This window comes from Pieris brassicae, chromosome 8 (genome assembly GCF_905147105.1).
Source record: "Pieris brassicae chromosome 8, ilPieBrab1.1, whole genome shotgun sequence".
In the NCBI taxonomy this organism is placed as follows: domain Eukaryota; kingdom Metazoa; phylum Arthropoda; class Insecta; order Lepidoptera; family Pieridae; genus Pieris; species Pieris brassicae.
In genome coordinates this window covers 12,376,078-12,400,939 of record NC_059672.1, presented here as the reverse complement: position 1 = coordinate 12,400,939, position 24,862 = coordinate 12,376,078, and the positions used below count along the sequence as shown (strand labels likewise).

The window sequence follows — 24,862 nt, the reverse complement described above, 5'->3', positions numbered from 1 at the left end:
AAGGCAAAGATCGGTCTACTTGGCAATGAACAAAAACGTTCAAAACCGATACAGTGTTTTATCTTATAAGCGCACTCATGTTGCACTTATAAATTTACTACCAAATAATGAAATACCGTAAACGTATAATTATCTTTTGTTCCAACATCAATGACAGGACCCAAAAGTAAAATCCGTTTACAAAAGACCCTAAACACTTAACCCTTTCCGAATATTACCTTTTACTATTTTCCAATTATTTAGACCACGCTTTTGTATCTATTTTCATCACGTATTGAATAACTTGTTAAATATTTAGTATCTTATCGTACGATTAAATTTAGTAAATAAGTCGCCCTAAAAATCAATGAATCTCAATTCATATTCCCTTGAAATCTCTCTACCGCGGCCGAATGTATTTGTAATGACAGCATGGGCTTCTTTCAGAATTTTCATCTGGTTTTTATAAAATCGATTCGTCCCAACTATGTCCATTTTGGGACAGGGGGAAATAGTTAGAGCTCATAAAACATGCACGATATTTCAAAACTATTCTTGTATAATGTTTCTCTGCATAAAAAGTACTTAAGCACGGGCGTGCAATTATTTGTCAAAATCTGTAAAAGGATGGCTGTAGATTGTTTGAAACCCTCGTAGTTGAAAACCCTGATATGTATCCTTGTCAACCTTCATGTCGTAGGATCATTTGATAAAACGGATTTTCGACAAAATCTTGGTATGATTGTAAAATGCTGGAAGTCTGAGAAATGTGATTTTTGCTATTTCTATAGTGAAACGACACAGATACAAGTCGCTAATAATAACTATTATAATTGTATGAATTATATGAATTATATCTTTGATAAGGATAAACTAATTAAAAGTGTTATTTCTGTGTTGTTCGCTGTTTCTCAATCGACCGATATATTCTCGACTAATTAGTTTTTCATTCCTAAGAGTAATTTTCACGTGCGCAAGGTGACAAATGTTGTCTATAGCTATAACTTCCAAGTCCTATTTATTGAAAATCAAGGCTTACATAATTAATTTTTATGATTGAATATATACCTATATTACCTACCTATATACCTAAAGCTAACCTAGTAATATAATATTAGGATCTTACATATGTATGAAATTGACGTTTTGTGGCAACACCACCTCTTTGGTTAGGAATTCCAAATTATTTTTTTACAGCTATTTACTCGTGCATTTCAAAAACCATGATTCATATCATTTTTTCGTTTTGATTTTTTTTTCTTCGCGTCACTCTATTTATGAGATGGAAAACATGAAATGTCGCGATATATATTATGCTGCAGAAACAGCTCGAAGGATTAATGATGGCGCTGGTGTCGCAAAAGAAAATACAGTGCGTTTTTGATTCCAACGTTCTGGAAGTTTTCGACCTGCAGAACAAGCCGCCAGAGACCAAAGTTGATGACAAATAATTGAATGCTATTATGGAAGCTGATCAGGCTGCGCTGTTAGTGATAAAACTGTATTAATCCACTTGAAGCAAATTGGGAAGATGAACTGAGTAACACATTACATAATGGTCACAATACGAGTATATAATAATATGTATTTAAGTACTGCAAAGCATGTTTAAAAATACACTTTATTCACATACCACCATTAACGTTTACATTGAAATAGTTAACCATAACATCCTAAACTTCCCTGTTCCTCATAAATTGATTAATTGCGCACAAATTACATAGACTTTGAGCCATCCGAATATCTGAAATGGCGCGCGTAACAAGTACGAATGTTTCTCAGTTCGCCACAGACTATCGGACAGCGTGAAAGGGCGGGAAAATATTCGTGACCCGCGATCTTCACATGTTTATTTTGGTGATGTGATTCAAAGCAAATGGATTTAAACAATCATGGTGAGTTTTATGTGTTTAAGAAAACATTGTGACATCAGTAGGTATTAAGATTTGAAGAGATACAGATTTATATAAGCAAATGAATTATGCATTATCTATTGATATCCTTAGTGGAGGTCTGATTATGTCTATTAAGTGTATTAATAAGTAATGAATTTATAGCATGAGCAGATTTAATTCATGCGTTTATAACACGTGCTAATATATATCAGAAGCTTATGAATAAATGTTGTGTCAAAACTTATGAGTAAAGGAAATATTGAGTGATCATTAAAAGGGAATATTGTTAATAAAAATATTTTTTTAAAGCTATTATTAAGCTGTTGTACCAGCTAATTACGCCAATATCATTTTGTTATCAAATAATTGGCGTTACTTTCCCTTATTAAGACGGCATACAGTTTATATTTCACATTATTCCTCATTTTAATTATGTAATGTGTTTGTACGAGTTAAACCTTTTATTGTAAGTTGGACAATGATTTGAATTGATTGCATAATATTTTTTGTCATGAATCGTTACAGTAGTTACTAGAAGCAATATTTTGACCACTTCCGTAGAAGCGTCGTCTTTCAATAATTTAACAATAATATTAATTCTTTATTTCTCCCATATAACATTTGCAACTGACAATACAATTACATAGTATTGTCTTTTGTTAAAATAGCTTTTACACATTAAGAAAAACAATTTTTGAACGGATTAAAGCTATGTATTATTTTTAAAACTTATAGTTATTTACATAATTCTAAATTTTAAATTTTTTCCGACGTTTCGCGTCCTTTTCAGTGTGCGTGGTCACGGTGACTGAAGACGAAATGTCAAAAGAATCACAGCTGCAGAGAAAGTTGTTTTATCTGTATTTATTGTAAGTACGCGAAACGTCGGAAAAAATTTAAAATTTAGAATTATGTAAATAACTATAAGTTTTAAAAATAATACATAGCTTTAATCCGTTCAAAAAGTGTTTTTCTTAATACGATTACAGTTAAGAAGGTATTGGAGACTGGTTTCCAAGTTAGGTAAGAACCTGTGATATGAATAACCAGGCTTCCATTCCACATCAAAGTCATACTTAGTGGTAACAAAAAGTACATATAAATATATATATATATATATTTATATATATATGGGTAGGCAAACAAATTTAAAAACAAAGACTAGTCAGAAGATAGTACAAATAAAGTAGTATGAGTTTATGTAAGGTGTGGGTGTGGAAGAGTGAGTGAGGGTGTGTGTGAAAGGGTGTGTACGCGTGTGTGAGAATGAGTGTTTGGAGTGTGTGTGGGTATGTGTCAGGCACACGCTTGAGCACAAGACATGTGAAAATTATTTTAATAAATCTAGCAGCTTTTCCGTTTGGTCAAAGTTCAAAGTAAGTAAAATTACGTGTAAATTTATCTATTTGTAATTTTATCTTATTTTGTATCTGTTTAGTTTTCTAAATATAATAATGTCTGGTACCCTCAGAAATCACCGCAATGATTTGTACATGTAAATCTGTATTTATTGAGTGCAGAGCAAGTTTTGGGCCAAACTTTTATTATTAACTTAATAATTGTTGTATAAGGAACAGAATTATACTTCTCTTTAGGAACATTTAATGGTTATATTTTCTGAACACAATTATGCTTTATTTCAATGTTGATCGTGGTCTACGCGGTGAACCTATTCACACCGAGTATTGAGTGCAATTGATGATTGCGCAATTTCCTCTATTTGACTATTTGCAGTTTGAAATATCTTTTCACACTGTAATTGATATGCGCACCTTGATTAATTAATGTTTGTAGACTTTTATCTCTTCAAAGGGAAATGATGCACATTTGGCATATATTAGCTAATGGCTTCTTGTGTTTGAAGTAAATATTTCACCAAGAATTGAATTGGTACTCTTGGTACCAATTTATATTACAAAATTTCTTCTATTGTCAATATAGCTTCTTAACAAAAAAGAAATATTTAATATATTTTCGAAGAAGCAATATGATTTTCAATAGATAATTATTGAATAAAAAGCGACACAAAAAGGCTATAGAAACCCTAAAGAAATACGATTTCTAAACAAGCCAGCAGACAGGCAGTCTAGGTAATTTATTTGTGGTATTACAAGACGTAAAATATGGGAGCTGAGCATTAATAGTGTATAACAGTCAGTCCATTACCGTATTACGATATATTGATCTTTTGTTATTTGTTTATTTGCAATCTTCCTTAATATTAATAAGGACTAAACAATTTATAGTACTGTATACTGAGTGAAGCTAAAAAACACATTTTATACCATTAATCGTTTACATGCAAGTTGTTTCTATATTTTTTGTGGTATAATTTGTTCACTTTTTCAAAAATCATTCCGATATCAGTTTCATAAGAGTAATGTTTATTCGCGTAACATTTTCGTAAAGTATGGACAAACGTAGATAGGGCCTCGTATTTATATTTTTTTAAAAAGCTCTCGGGAGCTGTGAATAGTCTGTTTATTCATTCAGCACGCGGTTACGGCAGTGTTTGAGTAATAAAAACAAATAATTTATCGTTTACGTGTAGTGGGCCGTGTACGCAAGGGCATATATCTATATATACAATACAACAATTGAACGTAATGCAAGATGTTTGAAGGTAGCAGAAAAAAGCAGCCTTCTTTACTTACTGATAAGGGACATACAACGTAGTATTCGTTATATTGTAAAACATAGTGAAAGTAAACCTTGTGAATTTTTAACAAAAGAAACATCATACTTGCGAAATAGATAGTTGCTATAGATTTCTTATCCAAAATTTTAGAAGCGCCGGACCTATGCGGAAATGAGTAAACGGTCTGTGTGATGTTAAATAATATTTGCCTTTGTAGTCCTTGTGGAGCTTCTTGAGCTTTGTGTCATATCTTATTTCTGTGACATGGGACAGTCCTTATTTATATTTCTTTATTCCAGCATCTTTGCTTATATAATTCAAGGAATATTATGTTTTACATTTTGTAAAAAATACGTATAAGTATATTATAGATCGAAAACTTTGAAGGATTGTCAATCACGTTAGCATAGACCTAAATATAATACCAAATATTATCCTAGATTACGATATCCGCAGGGAGAAAAGTGCGTATTTTTTTAACTTGAAATAACCTATCAATAGAAAAATATATTCATCCGTTTTTAGATAGGTATAAACGCGACATTGGTATCAGTCACTCGTAAATCCTTGTAAATTAAATTGACCACAGCGCTACCAAAGTTAAACTACTAGTAATTAGATGAGTAGAAGAGGAATTAAACTCGGTACGGTAGAACTGATTAAATGAGCTTTAAAAGAGATTTCTGCTTACAAAACAAATGTTTACCTGTATATTCAGATTCAATGTTAAAGAGCAAGTCCTCGGGGCTATGTAGGATTATGTTTAGACAGCTTGATTAAATATGCAAACAGATGTTTTTGTTCATAAAATACTATTTAATATTTTGCACCGTTCATAAAGCTATTACAATTTTATTGAGAGAATACAAACATGCATAAAAACACGTCGGGATCGGTATCGTTGAATACCGGTACTAATGAAGTTTTAAACTCTATTAGAATCACCTCGAGTAGAAAAGCTTTGAGATGACTGAATGAAGTCTTTATTTTTCACATTTTCAATTTGTTAACATTATCAAATATTCGTCACATAGAATTTATAATATATTTTAAATATTTGATTTTTGTATATTTACAATTATTGTTTCCAAGATCAATAATACATACTTACAGATACAGCTTCCCCAAGTGAGCCTTGACCAAAGACTCGGATGGACCGAACTGTTATCTACTTTATTTAGTAATTATTAAGGGGTATATAAGTCACTAAAGATAAAAAAATAAAGATTTACTTTAAAAATTCAGGTTTGGTTTAAAAGCCTCAACAAACAAAATATAATTTACTTAAAAAGTACCTCGAGGCGGACAAACAACTTGTTTGTCAAAATCTCTTAAACAAGAAACTGAAGCAATTTTCCTTTGCAGCACTCAGGCGGGATCATTTTACGTAAGTGAGCCGAGCTCAAACATATTCTCCGGGCCAAAGCTATGAATACTTATTGAAGAAAAATGGCTTATGAAGAAAATAACACATCAAATATTACGCAGGCTTTGACGAATTTGTTCGAGGAAGTGTTGTTCGCGACTGAGAGCCCTGGTGGGAATAAAAGTTTAAATGTCTCCCAATTTTTATCAGCACTGAAGGAACGTTCCACGAGGCATAATCAGGAGATAGATTTTGGAACATTGGTGAAATTGGTAGACGGATGGCGGACGAAATTAAACCTGACAAAGAACTCTGAGCCATTGTGTAATTATTGCGATGGTAATTTCAGAGATATTGTCCTCGCCTACAATAGCATACACGGATACATAAGCCTTATTGTGAGTACAATTACTTTATATATGTGTGTTAACTTATTTTATCATACACGTTATTACAATTCTAACGCCACAGGCTTCCTTTTAAGTCTGAGCTACATTTAGGTTAATCAATAATTTACACAAACCACGTTATATAAATGTCATTATGTTAATCTTTTTCATTTGAAATGCGAAAGGAAACAGAAATAATAAACAACATCGTATTTGTACTAGTCTACTCTTGCCTACTCTTTGTATTTAACGGAGTTAGTACAATATCATTATGTAACGTCGCAATTTCAGACGCTTTTTACAACTTTGCTGTACTTTATGGCCCGGTTATGGTTAATAAAAATTAAATAATATGCATTGAACGAGTCTGTCTAATTTTCTTTATTAGCCTAAGGATATTTCAGGGGATATAAGTTTATATTTATATATGTATACATGTATATATGTGTGTATATATATATATATACACCGATTCTATTTTAATACTTAAATTGTTTATATTAAACAATAAACCATTGAAAAACTATTTTACTAAGAACATACTTCAAAGAGAGAATTACGCGCGATGCCATACTGCTGAAAAATTTAAAGAACACGGTTTTCAAAATGTGTCATATACATATACTGTAAATAGCGTTCTACATACAATAAATTCACTCATAAGTCGGTAAAAATACGTTTTAGCTAAAACAATAATATTTAATAAAGGCTCTCGTAATAATGTTATATATGTCTCGTAATACCGTTAGACAATATTTTAACAATATCTTTAAGAGTCAATTTCTTAATGATCGGCTGTAAACATCGACTTGTTTGTATATGCTCGTAACGAGTATGAAAGCCATATTGACATCGATTAGCCTGTTATTTGATTGTTTATGATGACGAAATTTTTGACCTAATAAAGAGCAAATGTTTTGAAACAGAGCAATTATTTAACGGATTGACAGATAGTGACTAATATGGTTAGAATAAGAGTTGCAAGTTTGTAAAACGCAGAAAGACTATAGAATTTAAATATTTATAACTAATTTTAAATATCAAATGATTTTAAAACTATTTCGACCGTTACATAATTAATGTGATCCTGACATTGACAGGCATGACAACCTGTCATTGTCCTTGGAGAATGTAAGATACTCTGTCAATGGCAACTAACAAAACATACATTACATAATGTGTTTAATCGTCGATAAACAAATCAATATGTACGAAGCACATACTGAACAGTTTTTAGATCTGTTAAGAGAGCAACACTTTTGTATTGCGTTTAAATGTTTTTCTGATTAATTTACATTTTCAAACATTCATATTTATTACATTAAACTAGGTCAGCATTTCGAATTAATATTGTGATCCTTATTGGAGATATGCGTTATAATTTTCTGATGAAAACGTACTATACTAATTAATTGTTATTTATGATATTGGCTTTAATATTTCATTTTGACTAAATTATTATTTTAGCTTATCCTTATTATATCCGAGACAATATTAAACACGTAATTGTTTTTATATTAATGTTTTTACAATTACAATCAAATTATAGGACCAGCAATAAAGCCGCAAATTGTACGGTGCCTCCAGTATCTTTCGAGGTCTTAGTAATTTTCTTCCCTTTATCACTGAAACTACACTGGCACAATCTCTTCTTCTGCCATTACTGGACTACGCTGATTCTTGCTCTCCCGATCTATACGAGGAATTGCAAAATAAACTGGATCCTCTCCAAAACTTCTGTATCCGATTTATATTCCGTCTAAGAAAGTACGAACATATCTCTGCGTTCCGCATGCGGCTGGGCTGGTTACCCATTGGTCAGCGACGTGATGCTCACGTTCTCTATCTCTTATATTCCACCCTGTAATACCCTAAATCTCCTATCTCAAAAATGACTTCAATTTTTGGGAGCCCATAACTACTATCATCTCATAACTCCTCCTTTCTTGGCGATTGCTTTAAGGTCTCTGCTGTTAGGCTATCGAATTCACTTACCGTCCCTAAAGATTCGCTTAGCTCCTTTTTTATCTTCCTTTAAATTTCTTTAAATTACCTGTCCATATCGTATAACTTTCTTTCTAACTACTAACTGACGTGAGACTGATCTTAAATTTCTTATTTTTCACGTATCCTTTTTTTAGTTTAGTTTGTTTTTTTGTTCCTGTTTAGTTTTGTCTTATCTAATTTAATACATTTTCTTTCCTCTTCTCACAGTGGTTGCCTGGAAGAGATCGCTCAAAAACGATAAGGCCGCCAGTTGCCCTCTTTTTAATTTAATTATGTTCACTTTTAATATTATGTGCAACGAAGTGTTAAAAAAATAAATAAAACCTAAATCAAATTGGTTCTTCAATTGCTCGAACACTGTGCGTGCTACATCAGACTATCTGAAGCTTAAATATTACATCTGCATTGTGTGACATTGCATTTATGTTTGAACCTGGTTCACGTTATAAATGGAACACTTTATATTGTTCGTTGAAGTAAGTATACCTTCTTTATAGGTCACACAATTTTAAACATTTTTTATTAGATATTATTTTATTTAAATAATAAAGTAAACAGGAGCTGCCATACAGGTTCAGAATATCCTATACACACATATTAACATAAAAGCGCCCACAATCGGTAATGGATTTAGCTACAAGGTTTGCAATAATTAGTAAAACTAAACATACACGTTCCAAAAAAGTTAAATCAAAAACTAAGAATTACAATAAATATGGGTTACGATAAGTATATCCTCAATATGGATCAGAAACTAGAGAGTCTAAGAATATGTCTGGCTCTTCGATGTTGGACGACAAGACATAGCAGCAAATAGTAGCTGTGTTTATGTTTCTTGTATAATTTTTGTTTTTATTAAATTATATAGATTTTATTGCGCTGAATCGGGGACCCGAAGGGTTGGCAAAATTAGAAATAATAACGCGTTTTTAAGAGTATGCTTCCTGGTAACTTAAACGCAGCAAAATGATCCGCGTGTTGTATTTACTGAAAGATGAAGCACGGGGCAAGCCCTTGACAAATTACATGTATATATCGCTCATTATTAACCTCGTCACGTTGGCAGAGTTTGTGTAGTGGGATAAAGTTCTATGCAATGACTGGTCAGGTCAACTCATTTACCGGACACAAACATACGTATTCCTGGATACTTCGTAATCGCGGGAATAATGAATATTGGTTTATACGAGGATACTTATCTGTTATTTAGTTCGAAACGAGCGCCTTACGAGACACATTCAAGAAAATAAATCACCTAAGTGTTTGCCAATTCGCTACTAACGAACTCGTAAATAACATTTATCAGAAAATAAATGACAACATCTACAAAAAGTCATGCGCCAATTCTATATAATAACTACGTAGTACGTAAGTCCAAAATAAATGTATTTTTCGAAATCACAGTATAGGTGTGTGCGATACGGTTTCCGTTTGAGAATATTACTTATTTTTTTACCACCAACCTACTACGGCAGTACGTTTATCGAACCTTTAATGTAAAAGTAGTTCTGACAACTATTTATAAGCGCCTAAGTAGAAGAAAAATACAATATTTTTCTGACACGGATTCTAAAATAGCTTTACAAAGTATTCAATAGAAAAATTAATACCGACTTGCCAACTCAACTTGAATAATATTAAAAAGTTTCCTACGATTTTCCTGTAAGTCTGTGCATTTACAAGTATAGGAAAGAGGAACAATGAAAATGCAACAAAGATAAATGCAAGAACACTTTATGAACAATTGCAAAAGTTTGTATATAGATTATATTTATTTCCCAAAGTACGTTCAGTAAAAAATCAACGTATTTTAGATCATTATGATGATTAACATGTTTATACTGAACATTTTTCTGGTTTATATAAAATGTTATGTAGGTAATTGGGATACCTCATGGCCTCCTCAAACATTTTTCAGTAACTTTTGCCCTTCTCTAGTAGCGGCCAAGAACAACCTCAAATTTAACATTTGAGAACATTATTTATAAAGGCTACTTAACAAGTGCTCTAAAGAAGTCATCGTTATCATATGAAGTGCATACATAGCATCCAATAATCTTTATTATGATTAATGGTATACTTCATCCTAAAGCCAATTAGTCAGTTGAAAGTTTCTCATAGTAAATTAGTGTATGTAAAGTTCAAGTAGAAAATTAGAACCACAGTCAAACTAAATTATGCAATTAACTTTAGTTTTACGTCTCGCTATTGCTGTGGGACATGAGCACAGACTCTCTTATTGGTGTGTTTTTAATATAGTTGGATTTTTATCCCTTTTACTTCCTTGTGCTTCCTTAAGACGTGTAAATTAGTATGTACACAATCAGAGAATTTGTTTAAATATAATAATTATTTTTGTGGTTATTTATTTAATATCCTTACATATAAAATTGCCGTTTTGTATGGGAGGAACAAAAAGTCGAATATTTTTAAATATAATATATTTAATTAATCAAAGTATGAACCATTGCTTTCTATGCACTTTTGCCATCTCATAGGTAGTTCATTGATCCCTTTACTAAAAAAACCAGTCGGACGGGAATCAATAAAATCTGTGAAGGTGATTTGGACTGCCCCATCAGAGTTAAATTTTTTCCCTTGCAAGAAGGTGTCCAAATTTCGAAAAAAAAGGTAATCTGTTGGAGCAAGATCCGGGGAGTACGGAGGATGTCTTAGTCATTCCAATTGAAGCTCTTCTAATTTGGTAGCCGTCTGTTGTGCAGTGTGTGGTCTAGCGTTGTCGTGAAGTAGCAGTGGCGTGGAGCGATTGACCAGCCTAGGTTGTTTAGCCGCTAGCTTTTCCATCATGGTTTGCAATTGCTGAGAATAGACATCAGCCGTAATAGTCTGGCCAGATTTGAGAAAAGAAATACCGGCACTAGTCCACCAAACGCTTACAAGTAACTTTTTTGGGGTTAATTTTCGCTTGGGGCAGGATTTGGTTGGCTGGCAAGGATCCAACCATTGCGCTGAGCGCTTCCGATTATCGTAAAGAATCCATTTTTCATCACAGGTAATGATTCGGCTTAAAATACCTTCATTATTGTGCCGGTTCAGTAATGTAACGCAGCAGTCGACGCGCATTTGCCGGTTTGCTTCAGTCAATTCGTGAGGTACCCACCTTTCAAGATTTTTAATCTTCCCAATTTGCTTCAAGTGAATTAAAACAGTTTTATCACTAACACCGCAGCCTGCAGCTAACTCGGACGTGGTTTGCGATGGATCCGCTTCCACAATAGCCTTCAATACTTCATTATCAACTTGGGTCTCAGGCCGTCCACGGGGCTTATTCTGCAGATCGAAATTTCCAGATCGAAAACGTCGGAACCAAAAACGAACTGTGTTTTCTTTTGCAACATGACCGCCATACACATCATTTACCCTTCGAGTCGTTTCCGCAGCACTAGTGCCACGGCGGAACTTGTACTCGTAAATAATGCGATACTTTAGGTTTTCCATTTTGTAAAATGAGTGACGCAAACAGAAAAAAACAGAAGAAAAAAAGAAACAAATGAATGAAAGTCATCGAAGCACAAATACATGAGTAAATAGCTGTACAAATTTGAAATTGAAATTCCTAACCAAAGAGGAGGTAGTTGAGGTCAAAGTGGCCAGTACGACAAAACGCCAATTTCATATGTAAGGACCTAATATAACACTTAATATGTGGCTTAACGGATATTTATGAAATAACTAATACATCAAAATAATTATAATAACAAATGTATTAATTTTTATAACATTTCAAACTCAAATAAATCTTCAAAATAAACTCTGATTTGAAAATGAAACAAAACATACTTCTTACAATGTTACGCAAATTAATTACTATGAAACTATAAAATTTGAGTAAATTTCATAAAGAAAATCCTAACACAGAACCATCTCACATCTGGCATTCTATTTAATATGAAATACTGTCTAATAATAATAATAGAAATAATAATATTGTCTTATTTCAAGGAATTGGAATTGGCAATTTTAGTGTACAGTTAGTTACAGTGTACCAGTAAACACACAAAGTGAATATGAAAACTTATTCTGTCTGTGGCCCCCACTATCGTGAATTCTAGATCCGCCCTTGGCCTCTTTCAGTAACGTTACGAGGACAGGCTTGATGGAAAAAATGCTATTTGGAGTTCGCGAACTCCTAGCATAAAATTAGATTTTTGTGCAGGTATGCGTTTTCGGTTCATTAGCAAATGCGCTGAATGTGGCTGTGCTGACAAGACGTGACCTCGCTGCGGCTCCAATCAACAGACTGCTCAAGTGGCTCGCCGTAGCTGATGTGTTTGTTATGATGGAGTATGTCCCCTTTGCAATTTATAGATATTTGGTGAGTATGATCATATTTATAGTACTATGTAGATTTGTGTGTATTTGTTAAATAACTTCTGTTTATTATTCCTTGTTGTTGTTTCTTTGTGTTCTATTATTTTGCTTTCTTTTTTTGTGAAGTGAAACTGTTAATAGTTGGTGCAAATACATTAATTATAGGTAAATACATGATTTGTTTTGGCCTAGTGGTTTCAGCGTGCGACTATCATCCCAAGGTCGTAGGTTCAATGCTCAGCTGTGTATCAATAGACTTTCTGTATATGTGCGCAGTTAACACACGCTAGTCCGGTGAAGAAAAACATCGTGAACTAAAAGTCGCTGTGTGTCAGGCACAAAGTGTTGATCACCTACTTGCTTATTAGAAATCATTATGGAACGGAAAGAAAAATGCCTAGTCCTAAAAGGTTGTATCGCCATTGGTTAACAATTACAACTTTAAAACAAATATGTTTAAATAATTTTTAAAGTTGTATATAATAAAAGTTTAAATGTATACTATTGACCCCTATTAACCCAGATGTTTTTATTAAATAAATGTTATCGTACAATCTACGATATTATATTTCGTTATTATTTTAAATTTAATGGATCTTTATGGTATTTTTACCCTCGTAGAAATAAATGGGAATAAGGATGGTATGGAACAATAACTGTAAAAAAACATCAAGATTAGATACAGATTTTCCCATAAAAATATAAACTTTACCTAACTAAACGAAATGTTGGAGAGATTGGGGTTGCGAGTGCCAAATAACCACACTCGGCGTGGTAAGCGATCGCAATTGTTGGCAGGGCCTCGGGCGCTAACCGACGAACGAACGAACTTACTCAGAGAAGCATAATTTACGCGTGTCTATGATATTATTGCTTGTGAGGCAGATGTTTTTATTTGCACACTGGCTGAATTCACAAGAATTGCATTATTTATGATTAGTTATAAAATGTTTTTAAGTTTTTACTTGTTATGTTTATATTATATTTTTGTTTAGATTTCTATTATATTAGTATTAAGTTACTGTAAAAATAGGAAATAAGGAAATAACTGTTTTATTCTGAAGCACTACTCGCTTAATCGCTCCTGAGTGTCCTTAATGGTTGTATCGATGTCATGCGGTTTCCATATTGATTTATACTCCTAGTTTACAGATGACATCGTAAAAATGCTGACATGCTTATTGCATGATTTTCCATGAATTTCCTATAACCTAGATGGAGCATAGGGCAACTACAGTGAGTATCGCGTTCGGTATTGAGACTTGTTTCAACTTTCTCCATGTCTTTCCGGCTCTCTTTGCCACATTTGCAACTGTTAATTGCATGATACGATTGCGACGGTACGACCTTATAGCAATAGGCTAACACTGCTCATATTTAATTAACTATTATACATCTTAAACTTATAAAATAACGGATGATCAATATTGTATGTGAGCACCGTCTAGACATTTCTTCTAAGAATATAAAATATTGACAATATCGACAGGTTCTTTACAGTTACACCTAAAAGGAAACTATTTGTTACACGATTCGCGTTGAAGAAATTGCTTTATTTTGTCAAGCTTGCTTCATATACTTATAAGTTGCACAACAATTATAAATAACTTAACTTGTTTTTATGACATTATATGAAAATGAATACGACATTTTCATGCCTATTTTATATGGCTGATTGTGGTTTTTTTTAATTCATCGATCGAACTAAATGTACCATTTTTTTGCAAATAAAAGATTTATTTAAGAAATATGTATAGTCAATGTTGAAGTACATTTGAATAATAATGCATTTAACTTTTAAAAACTAGAAGATATATTTCAATTATTATTTTCTTCTTATTATATTTCGTATCATTTTGATTTGCTTTATCTCGTATATTATTCTTGTAAGGGTGAGTGACTGAGAGGGCATCAGAATCTATTTATTTTGGAATAATAGTCTGTTAAAGGCATGACTTATATCAAATTGAAGAAAGTTTTCTAATTCTAGTCTTGAAGATAATCTATCTTGTTGTATTAATATCAAATTTAATTTTTGTTTGCGAGAATAACAAAAAAGATACACATAAAAATATATAAAGCACAACTAACATTTTACAGATATTACCTGGACAACGTGAGATGCCATACAAGTGGGCAGCATATCTCCTATTCCACATGCACTTCGCGCAGATCTTCCACACAGCATCCATATGTCTCACACTATCGTTGGCTGTTTGGCGATATATAGCTATAAAGTGAGTATTATTTATGTTTCCGGCTGCGCGAACCAAGCAACTACTTGAATAACTGCAGTGGTCTAGATTTAAACGTCTGACTATAAATCTTGACAAAATTACACTAAAACTAGAAGAACAAATGGTTCAAACGTTGTAAAAATAAAACTACTTCTTGGTATAGCTACTCTAAGATTAAGTTGGTCGACATCTGGTAGACAGTATCATTGATTCTAGAACTGGGTGAAACTGGGAATTTTTCTCGCAATACTATTGCTGTCCTGTATTTAGCGATAAAATTACGCCAACATTGTGGGTACACTTCCACAGGGAAGTTAAATTGATTTTAGTGGTTTGTTAAGTAAGTACGGAGATAAAAAGGTGTAAAACCTATGTAGAGCAGAACTGAGTTTCTCACTTTAAATTACTCTCTCTAATCAGACCAACTCCTAATTCATAAATTTATAGTTAAAAATTTATAAGCATTTCTACATAAACCTAGAACCTTGTCCTTTATCCAGCGTTAAAGCTTATTATAAATAGAATATGTATTTAGTACATTTCAAATGAATAATGATAATGATGAATAATCGATATAATGAAACCGTAGGTATGCTATTAAAGGATGTAAATAGCTATACTTTTCGTAAGGAAAACTAAGTATAAATATGTTAGCGCAATCACTGCTTCCTATTCTAGATTATGCGGACTCATGCACCTCTGTGATGTAGAGCTGCTTGACAAGATCGATCACCTGCAAAACTTCTGCGTACGCTTTATATTTGGTCTTAGAAAATATGACCAGGCAATTAGTTTAGGATCTCCGCCATTAAGTTGTGGACGCCAAACATTGGCTCAAAATTCTTCTATATAAACATTTCTTAACCATAGCTTGCTCAATTATGATTTTTGTAATTCTATTTCTTATTCTTTTTTAATGCATTGTAATACATGAAACCATAACATTATATTAGCTTTTAGTTTATAGTTTATTTTGTTAATGGTTTTTGTATTATTTTAGATGAAGGCTAGTAATTCAATTACAAAAAAAACTTCGTACACTGAATATTTTTTTTCCTTACACACTTACCGCCCGTTGCATCCCTTATATTTTTTATTGTAATTCCTTTAATTTCACGAAGCGTAAATAAATAAAAAAATACAGTTTTAGCTAACAAAACACGTTTAACTAGTGATAGTTATTGAAACGAAAATGTGAATTTTCGTTTCAATTTTAAGTGTGACATTGTTCTGGAGTTTCGCTACATTTGCAGTCCGCGCCCCTTAATTTCTCATAACTAGAATGAAGTTAAATAAAAAAAACAATATTGTTTTATTATTGTTAGTGTCAAAACGCAAAATTCACTTTTTATACAAATTTAATGATTGTACAATGAAATATTGCGTAATATTTAATGTTATTCACTGTTAGAGGGGTTGGTGTAGTTCTGTTCTGTTGACGTGGCAGGTACAGGCCAGAAATTAAATCTTATTAAATAGAGATTACTTTATTTTCTTCGTATAAAAAACAACAACCGGTCTTCGTAGAGTGAATTATATTCCCGGAAATTAAATCGTTTCTTTACAAAATACCTTTAAAAGAAAAATATATCGGAAAGAGAAATGTATCTGTTCCTCGTTTCATGGCGTGTTAAAACTTTAAAAAAGATCGTGAGATAGTAAGATATACCTAATATACATATTACCTAAAAAAAAATGACGAAGCATTTTTTCCTATAGATATTCAGATAGAAGTCATATATTGTGTACAGAGCGGCGTTGCAGTACAGCGATTTTGAGCAGCTTTATACTACCACCTATCCTCTGTATTCCCACCTATATGGTAAGTATTTAACCTCTTTCTTACTTATCTATAATATAGATTAGATTTAATATTAATATATTAAATGAATCACAACAGTTAATCTATACATCTCTCGTCTATATCAGAAAGAAATCTCATGAAATTCGATTTTCAAATTACAACGCGTTCGTTAAAGGAACATACAATATTTAACAAGTGAAGCGGTATCTTATTTAGACAAAGTTTACAGACGTACACGTTTATTGCCTTAAATGGTACAATAATAATTATATGGCACACACTTAATAATAAATAAAAATTTTAATATGCGATTACTTTTACTTACGTATATAGCTTCTAATCCACATTCATATAAGATATTTTATCCCTTTGAAAATAAATACCAACTCTTTTATTCCACATCAAAATAATGGTCAACAATCTTAAATCTCACAACAATAGAAGCGTAGCGAAGCGTTAGAACAAGTTCTATATTAGACCTATTTTATAATGTCCGATATACATTAAATGGTCGAATGGACATACCCTGGAATATTATTGTATTCAATAATAAGTCAGCCACAGCCGTCTCAATAATATGTGAATCACATAACTCGTTTAATGGAAAAACAATATCAGTGGCGCCACAACTTTTTTAGCTTCAGATTTCTGTAGCTTTTTTATAATCATTTGTCAATCTAATAGGCAAGTAGGTGATCAACCTACTGACAGTGCCTGACACACTTCGTCAACTTTTTGGGATGCAAGCCAAATAATGTTTGAATACTACATGCGCAAAGAAAGTCCATTGGTACAGCCGGGGATCGACCTTAGGGATGAGAGTCGCACGCTGAAGCCAACATTGCTTAGTTAACATTAGATTTAAACAATTTTTTTAAAACAGAAAAACACGAATAAGACTTTACATGTGATATAAGAAAAATCCAAACATTTATAAAAAGGTAACACTGTTTTAAAAAATACACATTCGTCGTATACTGTCAAATTTTGTTAACGATGTTATGAACTACTACTAACTACTTATAAGATTCTGCGACAAGACTAATTTAGTAGCTACAAAAGAGGAGGATAAAATCGTCGTAAAATACGACTGTTAACTTACAAAAATCCTCTATTTCGCTAAAGCTTTACCGTCGAGCCCTCTCCCCTAAACATCAATCAAACGGCATCTTTCATTGATATTTCCTATTCTCTGTTATCAATTTACCTACGTTTTATCATTGAATGAAAATGAAAAAATTCAATAAGAATATTTTCATCGACCCCATCACGGAATTACAATTTGTTTACATTGAGGAATTTACAAAAATATTTTTTGTTTAAAATATTCGAGGTCTGCGTAAGTTACTTGTTTTTACTAGTATATCTAATGTAAACATGTAACGGTTTAGTACTCTACTGCGATACTAATCCAATAACATGTTCGGGTTCTAAAGGTAAGACTTACCATACTGCTTTTGAAGAAAAAATATAAATAAGAATAATGAAAATTGTAAGGACTATAAAGCTAATATTTAGGGCGATGATTAACACACACACACACACACACAAATACACTTGTCATTGCATTTCTAAAGAAAGAAGTAATCTTACTACTAAATCCTAACCCCAACAGAGCCTACGATGTGTAAACGGGACTACAAAATTTTATCACAAGGTTCATTGTCGTAAACAGCTGTTAGATGGAAATTTACTGTTTTAGGTTCTAAAACATGCTATAAACGCCATCCTTTTTTAGCTGTATTTGTAAGTAATTGAAAAGTTTTAAATAATTATATATCATTTATATGATATTATTTATTAAAGTCTGCCTGGGTTTATTAAAAACATGTGTAGTACATAAGTAGTTATTATTTTATTAATACGATCGAAATTTGGTGCTGTAAGTTTGCGTAATTTCATTTGAGATTTTTAGCAAGTTCAATAATTAATTATTGAATAGCCCTTATATTCTTGTCTGCTTATATTTTTCATTGTTTAACCAACTTTATTTTAACAGGTATTTGATATACACACAGCTGTGGTGTTGGAGCCAAACGGACCAATGATTTTATACCACGTCGATTCAGATGAAGAAGGACAATTATTTAAGTTAAATTTCTGGGTACACGCCGTTCTAATAAAGTTACTACCTTGTTGTATCCTGACAGTTATCAGTCTCTGGCTAATCAAGGAAGTTTATAGCGCAAACGAGCATCAAAAGAGAATTCGAGTGAACAATGCCTGTGCAAATGACAAAGCAAAGAAGCGGCAATGTAAAGGGGATAAGAGAACGAACAGAACTACAAAAATGCTCCTCGCCGTTTTGCTTTTGTTCCTCGTCACAGAATTACCCCAAGGTATCTTGGGCCTTATGAGTGGAGCTTTAGGGCGATGTTTCTTTAAACGTTGCTACGATCTATTTGGCGAATTGATGGACGCATTGGCGTTGTTGAATGGGGCCATTAACTTCGTGTTATATTGCTCTATGTCGAGGCAGTTCCGGATGACGTTTCGTCAGCTCATGTGGCGCGCTCAACTGCATAGGTGGCCTCCACCGTTACCCTCGCACTCTGATGGCTTACACACGTATGTTTAACTCCTTTATTATATTCAATAAACTATGCCTTTGTCTCTTAATTTAATTCAATTTCCAATCTATTTTGGTAAAGGCTCCAATTCAAGCCATTCTTATCTGCACTGTGCCACTCTCTGCCATCTACTATCTGTTTTCTACTGGTTTATTCACCTTCAAAATTGTAATTTTCATGTTTTTATTGTACCTTGGGCATCCGTTTAATACGTTATGTATATTATAAAAATATTATTTATTTATATAAACTTGCGAACGCTCGGCACATTAATACATTGGTAGAATACCAATAAAATACCATTTTTAATGTGACAAGCACTTATAGGCAAACATAACATATTCGAAAACATAATAAAAAAACAAGATCAAATAAATAAATTAATCGCAAGGGGAGGAACTATGGATATCTAGACCTAGCTTGTTTATCAGAATGCACAATCTGGATATCAGTGAGTAGTGGCCAAAACGGCTTCTTCGGAAGGACAAATGGACTGATGGGTTGCCTGGGGTATCTAGAGGATCCACCAAATTTAAATTTTGTTAAAAGCTTGGGGCAATCAAGCTGATTCTTAAATATCTTAAATGCAAATAATATATTTATATTATCTATGTTTTAAAGATCTTATTAAATATAATACTGATGTATTATATCGCATGATTTATGTCAGATTAATTTACGATTTAAAGTATATCTTTTTCATATTAACATTTTTTTTCAGGGCCAAAACTTCAGTGCCATGAGAGAAGTTCGTACAAGAGAAACACAAATACGTCATGCAACAGTTTGTGTGACGCACACGGCGGTTGTTTATACATCCTATTTTTAGACTAATTACTTCTAAATTATAAACACGTAGTTCGTTGTTACCAAAGACTTTTTAATTTTTTCTCATCAAAATAAGATTATAATATAAGCTTTTCCTAGAACAAGGTTCCTAGATTGCGGTTCAATTATTTCCTGACAACCCACAAGGCTTGCTAACTGAGGGTAGATTTAGATGTTAAGTGTGCGTTTACACGCGAACACACACTATGACTCTGGTATGTTAAAATCGGATACATTTTCGACGTATGTAAGTCAGAATTAGCGGTAAGTCTCAACTCAGAATCTGACGAAATCAACTTAAATCTAAATCTGCAAGAAATTATTATTATGAACCTAAGTTATCAACTGAGATAAGGTTGTTCGTTTTGAATATTGGAATCGTTTCATAGCTTCTATCCATAATGTCATTGTACACAATTTTGAAGAGGAGAGTAGAATGTCAAACCAATATTGGAAGTTTCGATTATGTTTATTATCAAAATACAGCAATGATAAATTTATGAAAAGCATTTAACAGTTGGTGAGTTAGGACTTTCTATATTTAAGAGCTTAGTGACTATACGCATGCTGATGGGAATGGGATCGGATGTTCCATCTCATTTCTAGCAAATGCCATCAAAATATAACTTTAAAAAAACCAAGTGTTGCAGTTCTTCCACCGTAAAAAGTTGTGGGTTCTATGTAATACCAAGTCAGTTAATTTATTCAGTCCCTAAAAGGACTTAAGAGACCTTCTGCCTAATAACATCTTATAATGGTCATGTCAATATTACATATGTTTTAGGTTTTAAATAAGTACATTGACTTTGTCCATCGCATAGAAACACGTTGTATCTCAGAAGTAATACATATTATATTAAATTTGATTGTTTAGTATCAGTTAATTTTATCCACAACACACAACACAAGTTACAGGGGGTCGAAAATTACCTTACTGCTTCGACAAAAGTATGGTAGGGCCGCGCCACTGTTTTCCTCGAATTGGCGGCAATAATTTGCTTTTTAAAATAAAGGGCCAGATTAGAGGTTTGGAGGCCCCGAATCATTATCCAAGTAAAAGAAAAAGAAATCAATACAGTTTGTCAATCAATAATTTATTGTGAAACCTAGTAGATCATTTAATATTTAACAAACATAAAAATATATCAATAGACTTGTTCTCTTTTAATTTTTTGCCTCGGGGCAGTACCTCGGTTCCCCTCCCCTAAATTCGGCCCTGTTAAAGAATAGAATTATATATATTATAATTAAAATATATAATTTTGTTTAATAACAACTGTACACATTGCTGGATAGACACATGGACCACCATCTTTTCGATTCTTATTAGCAAAAAGTCATATACCGACGTTGATGTGTGTAATTTCGATATACATCTTTCAATAGCCGTCGCTGATGGAATCACGCGGCAGAAAATCGAGATCGCTGGAAGACTGTAATCGCTATAGCTATCGGGAGTTACAGTTCACTGCAGCTTTTTATCGCCACAATCTTATTTTAAGGAGATTAAAATCATTTAAAATAAAAAGGTGAAATTGACTTCTATATATTTGTAAGATTGTATTAAATTTAAAAAATAAACGTTTTTGGGAAAAATTTCATTTCGTTATTTTTCTATAAGTATACTTAATATTAGACATATATTTCACTTGTATATAAAGGTGATCTATTTGTGTCCATGTTATTGAAATAAGTATGTAAGGTATTTGTTAAACTAGCTTAGTTCATAAGGAATATGTATGATATTTGTTTCTCTTGTACGCGATTCTTTACTAGTAAAGCACAAAAATGCTCATAGTAGTAATTACATTGAATGTAAATTCTACATAAATTGTTAATAAATGTATGTTGGAAATTTGTTATTATTTGGAAGGAAGGTTCATTTAACATTCAATTGATAAATCTAAACTTATATTATAACGAGAAAAGATTTGTATTTTTTTGTTCATAACGAATAAACTCAAAAATTACTAGACCGATTTCTAAAACTCTTTCATTGTATAGTGTTGGCTCTGAAGTCTTACGTTTGAGCGCCGACTGTGAACCAATGATTTGTCTGTCTATGTGCGCATTTAACATTCGCCGGTTTTGTCGCCTAAACTTCACCCTACCGTGAGGAAACCGGCTTGCCTTAGACCCAATACGTAGACGGCATCTATCAGGCATTCTATGGCTGATACTTGTCTATAAAAACAAAGTACATTATCACAAAATATATTCAGATATTAAAGACACAGACTTAAAACGTGGTAACAGCACTGGCTTTTTTCTATAGCCAAGTGGGAGCCTCACAAACATCGATTTTTGGATGAAAGTGACGGTTTCCTCTCGATGATTTCCTTAACCTTACACTCCTATTAATTGCGCACAGGCGCGATCTTAGGAACTATATTAAAACAGTATCAAATATAAGTGTCTAGGTCTAATACCGCGCAAAGAATATCGTATAACTCAAACACCTACAAACTGCGATCTGCGAATCAGTACGACAAAGTCAAAGATTTTCTATTACTGAGTTTATACTCAAATACCTTATGGTATTTGCAAGATCTTGAAATCAGCTAGCTAAGTTGGCACTTGAGGGTCCTTCCTTTATTGTAACTCTTAAAACCCTTACATATATATACTATTGCGGAGCTCGAAATCACGACTTCCGTTTAACATAATTACGTAATGGAAGCTGTGCAGATGATAATAATATTTTATGTTTTATAAAATGTTCGCTTTCTCTATTTCGCTTTTTGATATTGACTCTATTGTATAAAACCGTACATATTTCATGCATAACTCACATAAAATCAATTTCATTTTCATTCAAGACAATGAAACTAACTATAACGTAACCATGGCAACGCGAAGTTGGCGTCCATGTTTGAAATACGAGTATTCACAGTTTTATATTATTATTGATATTTCATTTTCCTTTGTTCCTTTGACAACTTATTTATTCAGAATATTTTCGAGTAAACTACATTTAAGTTATACAATAAGCAAGTGTTGTTAGAAATTTAAGTTTTGCTACCGAAATGTAGGAAAACACTTTGCTCTCGCAAAACGCATGGCAAGCATTTTGCTCGCATTAAGGTGTCAGACAAGTGACCGTCTAGACAGGTATTATTAATATTTAGTTAAAAAGTTTGTATTTATTTTTCTTGAATATTAATCGAAATTACAAAATCTAATTTAGTTCTCTTACTGATTTAATTATTTTAAACACTATTATTCTAGAACTATCAATTACTTTAAGAATTTTGAGATAACATACTTGACTTAATAGAAACTCTTTTATAAAGTGAATTTAATATTCCTAGCATTTTTTGCTTTGAAAGCGAAATTCTCGAAATAGAATTCATAGATCTCTGATTTAATCTCAGAGTATTATTGAATTTTTTGTATTGCAGTCTTGCGTAATATTTGTAATGACAAATTAAGATACTGGTTATCAGATTTATAGAAATACCTTAATACTAATACAACGGAGAGACTATTGTAATGGATACTTGTGTTTGGCTCCTACTTCTCATAAGATAAGATAAGATTAAGGCTACTAAGAGATTAATTCTGTGCTTATCTGAAATGTTTTTCTAAAATAAAATCGCAGTGAACACTGTGCATAGGCCACAAGCCGGTAGTATGCAATTGATTTTATAGTCTGTTGAAAGGAAACAAAAATAAAAGGTTTTCCTGTTAAAGCCCCGACGGTTAAAAGAAGTTACATTCCGTGTTCAATATCAGTGCATACACTTGGTTTACAAGTTATCTCCTCTCGAATACCGTAGAAGCTCTTGGAGGTTTTGGTCCTGTACACAAAGACAAGTGAGATACCTGTCAAAGAGAATGCCAACACTCACATTCAGAGTTGAGTTTAATAATAATATATTGTAAATCGCAAAGAAAGTGGTACATTCAGATTAATTAATTAAACATTTTAAAAAAAAACACCGCATATGAAACAATGACGCCAATGCCATATTAACTATCACCAACTCATAATATACGTTATTTATAATTGTTGTCGAAATTTGTAGTCTATATTTTCCAAACTATACTAATCAATATAAATAAATCTTTCCGTTAATTTTTTTATTAAAATTGACATATGGAATTTATACTTAGCGTTAGGTCTCGTCTCTGAACTTTAGTGAACTTGTCAGAATATGACATTTACATGTCATATTAAACAAAAACACAAATGTATGTGTTGAAAAGAATTTATTCTATGTAGGTGTGCTCACGTAACAGCTTAACAATAGGTGCCGCGCTTCAAACTGCTCCATTGAGCAGAATGAATTGATAAAAATAGACTTTTATTAACCTGGGAGTTTATAGCCTCACCGCGGAATTCTCATTGAAGAACGTGTTAGAACAAAATTAGGTGTTATAATTTATATTAACTAGTCGACAGGTCGTGTGTCCAAATTACAGGTGTGCCAATGGGTTTCCTCTTTATGCGCAGTTAAGCGCATGTAAGAAGGAACCAATATTTTATTTTATTTATTTTACCTCGTTTAAAATAAACATTGTGAACGGTTTACATTGTGTTGTTTGATAACAACCACAATAAAAATCAAATGCAATCTGTGAGATCAAGTTTATCACTATATTTTAAGAGCGTGGGGCTTGTGGCGATTTAGAACCCTGAGTTAAAATACCAAATTTAATAACAAACTGTACAATACTAATAGACTTTTATATTATTTAAACGTTTAAGATAAAGTACTTAGTTTAAGTCTGTTTCTGAATTAAAAAATAAAATAAATCAATGGCGCTACAACCTTTTTAGGTCTGGGTCTCATATGTCTGTATATGTTTCATGA

General features: G+C 32.4%; 1 protein-coding gene across 1 annotated transcript; it reads left to right on the top strand.

The window, feature by feature from the left end:
• The first annotated feature begins 1,776 nt into the window (after positions 1–1,776).
• LOC123713781 (G-protein coupled receptor dmsr-1-like) lies at positions 1,777–21,890 on the top strand. The gene is made up of 7 exons (XM_045667626.1): positions 1,777–1,874; positions 5,878–6,276; positions 12,452–12,610; positions 14,707–14,843; positions 16,563–16,665; positions 18,647–19,215; positions 19,939–21,890. The coding sequence occupies exons 2-7, from the start codon at positions 5,962–5,964 to the stop codon at positions 19,958–19,960; spliced, it is 1,305 nt and encodes a 434-aa protein (XP_045523582.1). The 5' UTR covers positions 1,777–1,874; positions 5,878–5,961; the 3' UTR covers positions 19,961–21,890.
• Positions 21,891–24,862: the final 2,972 nt, after the last annotated feature.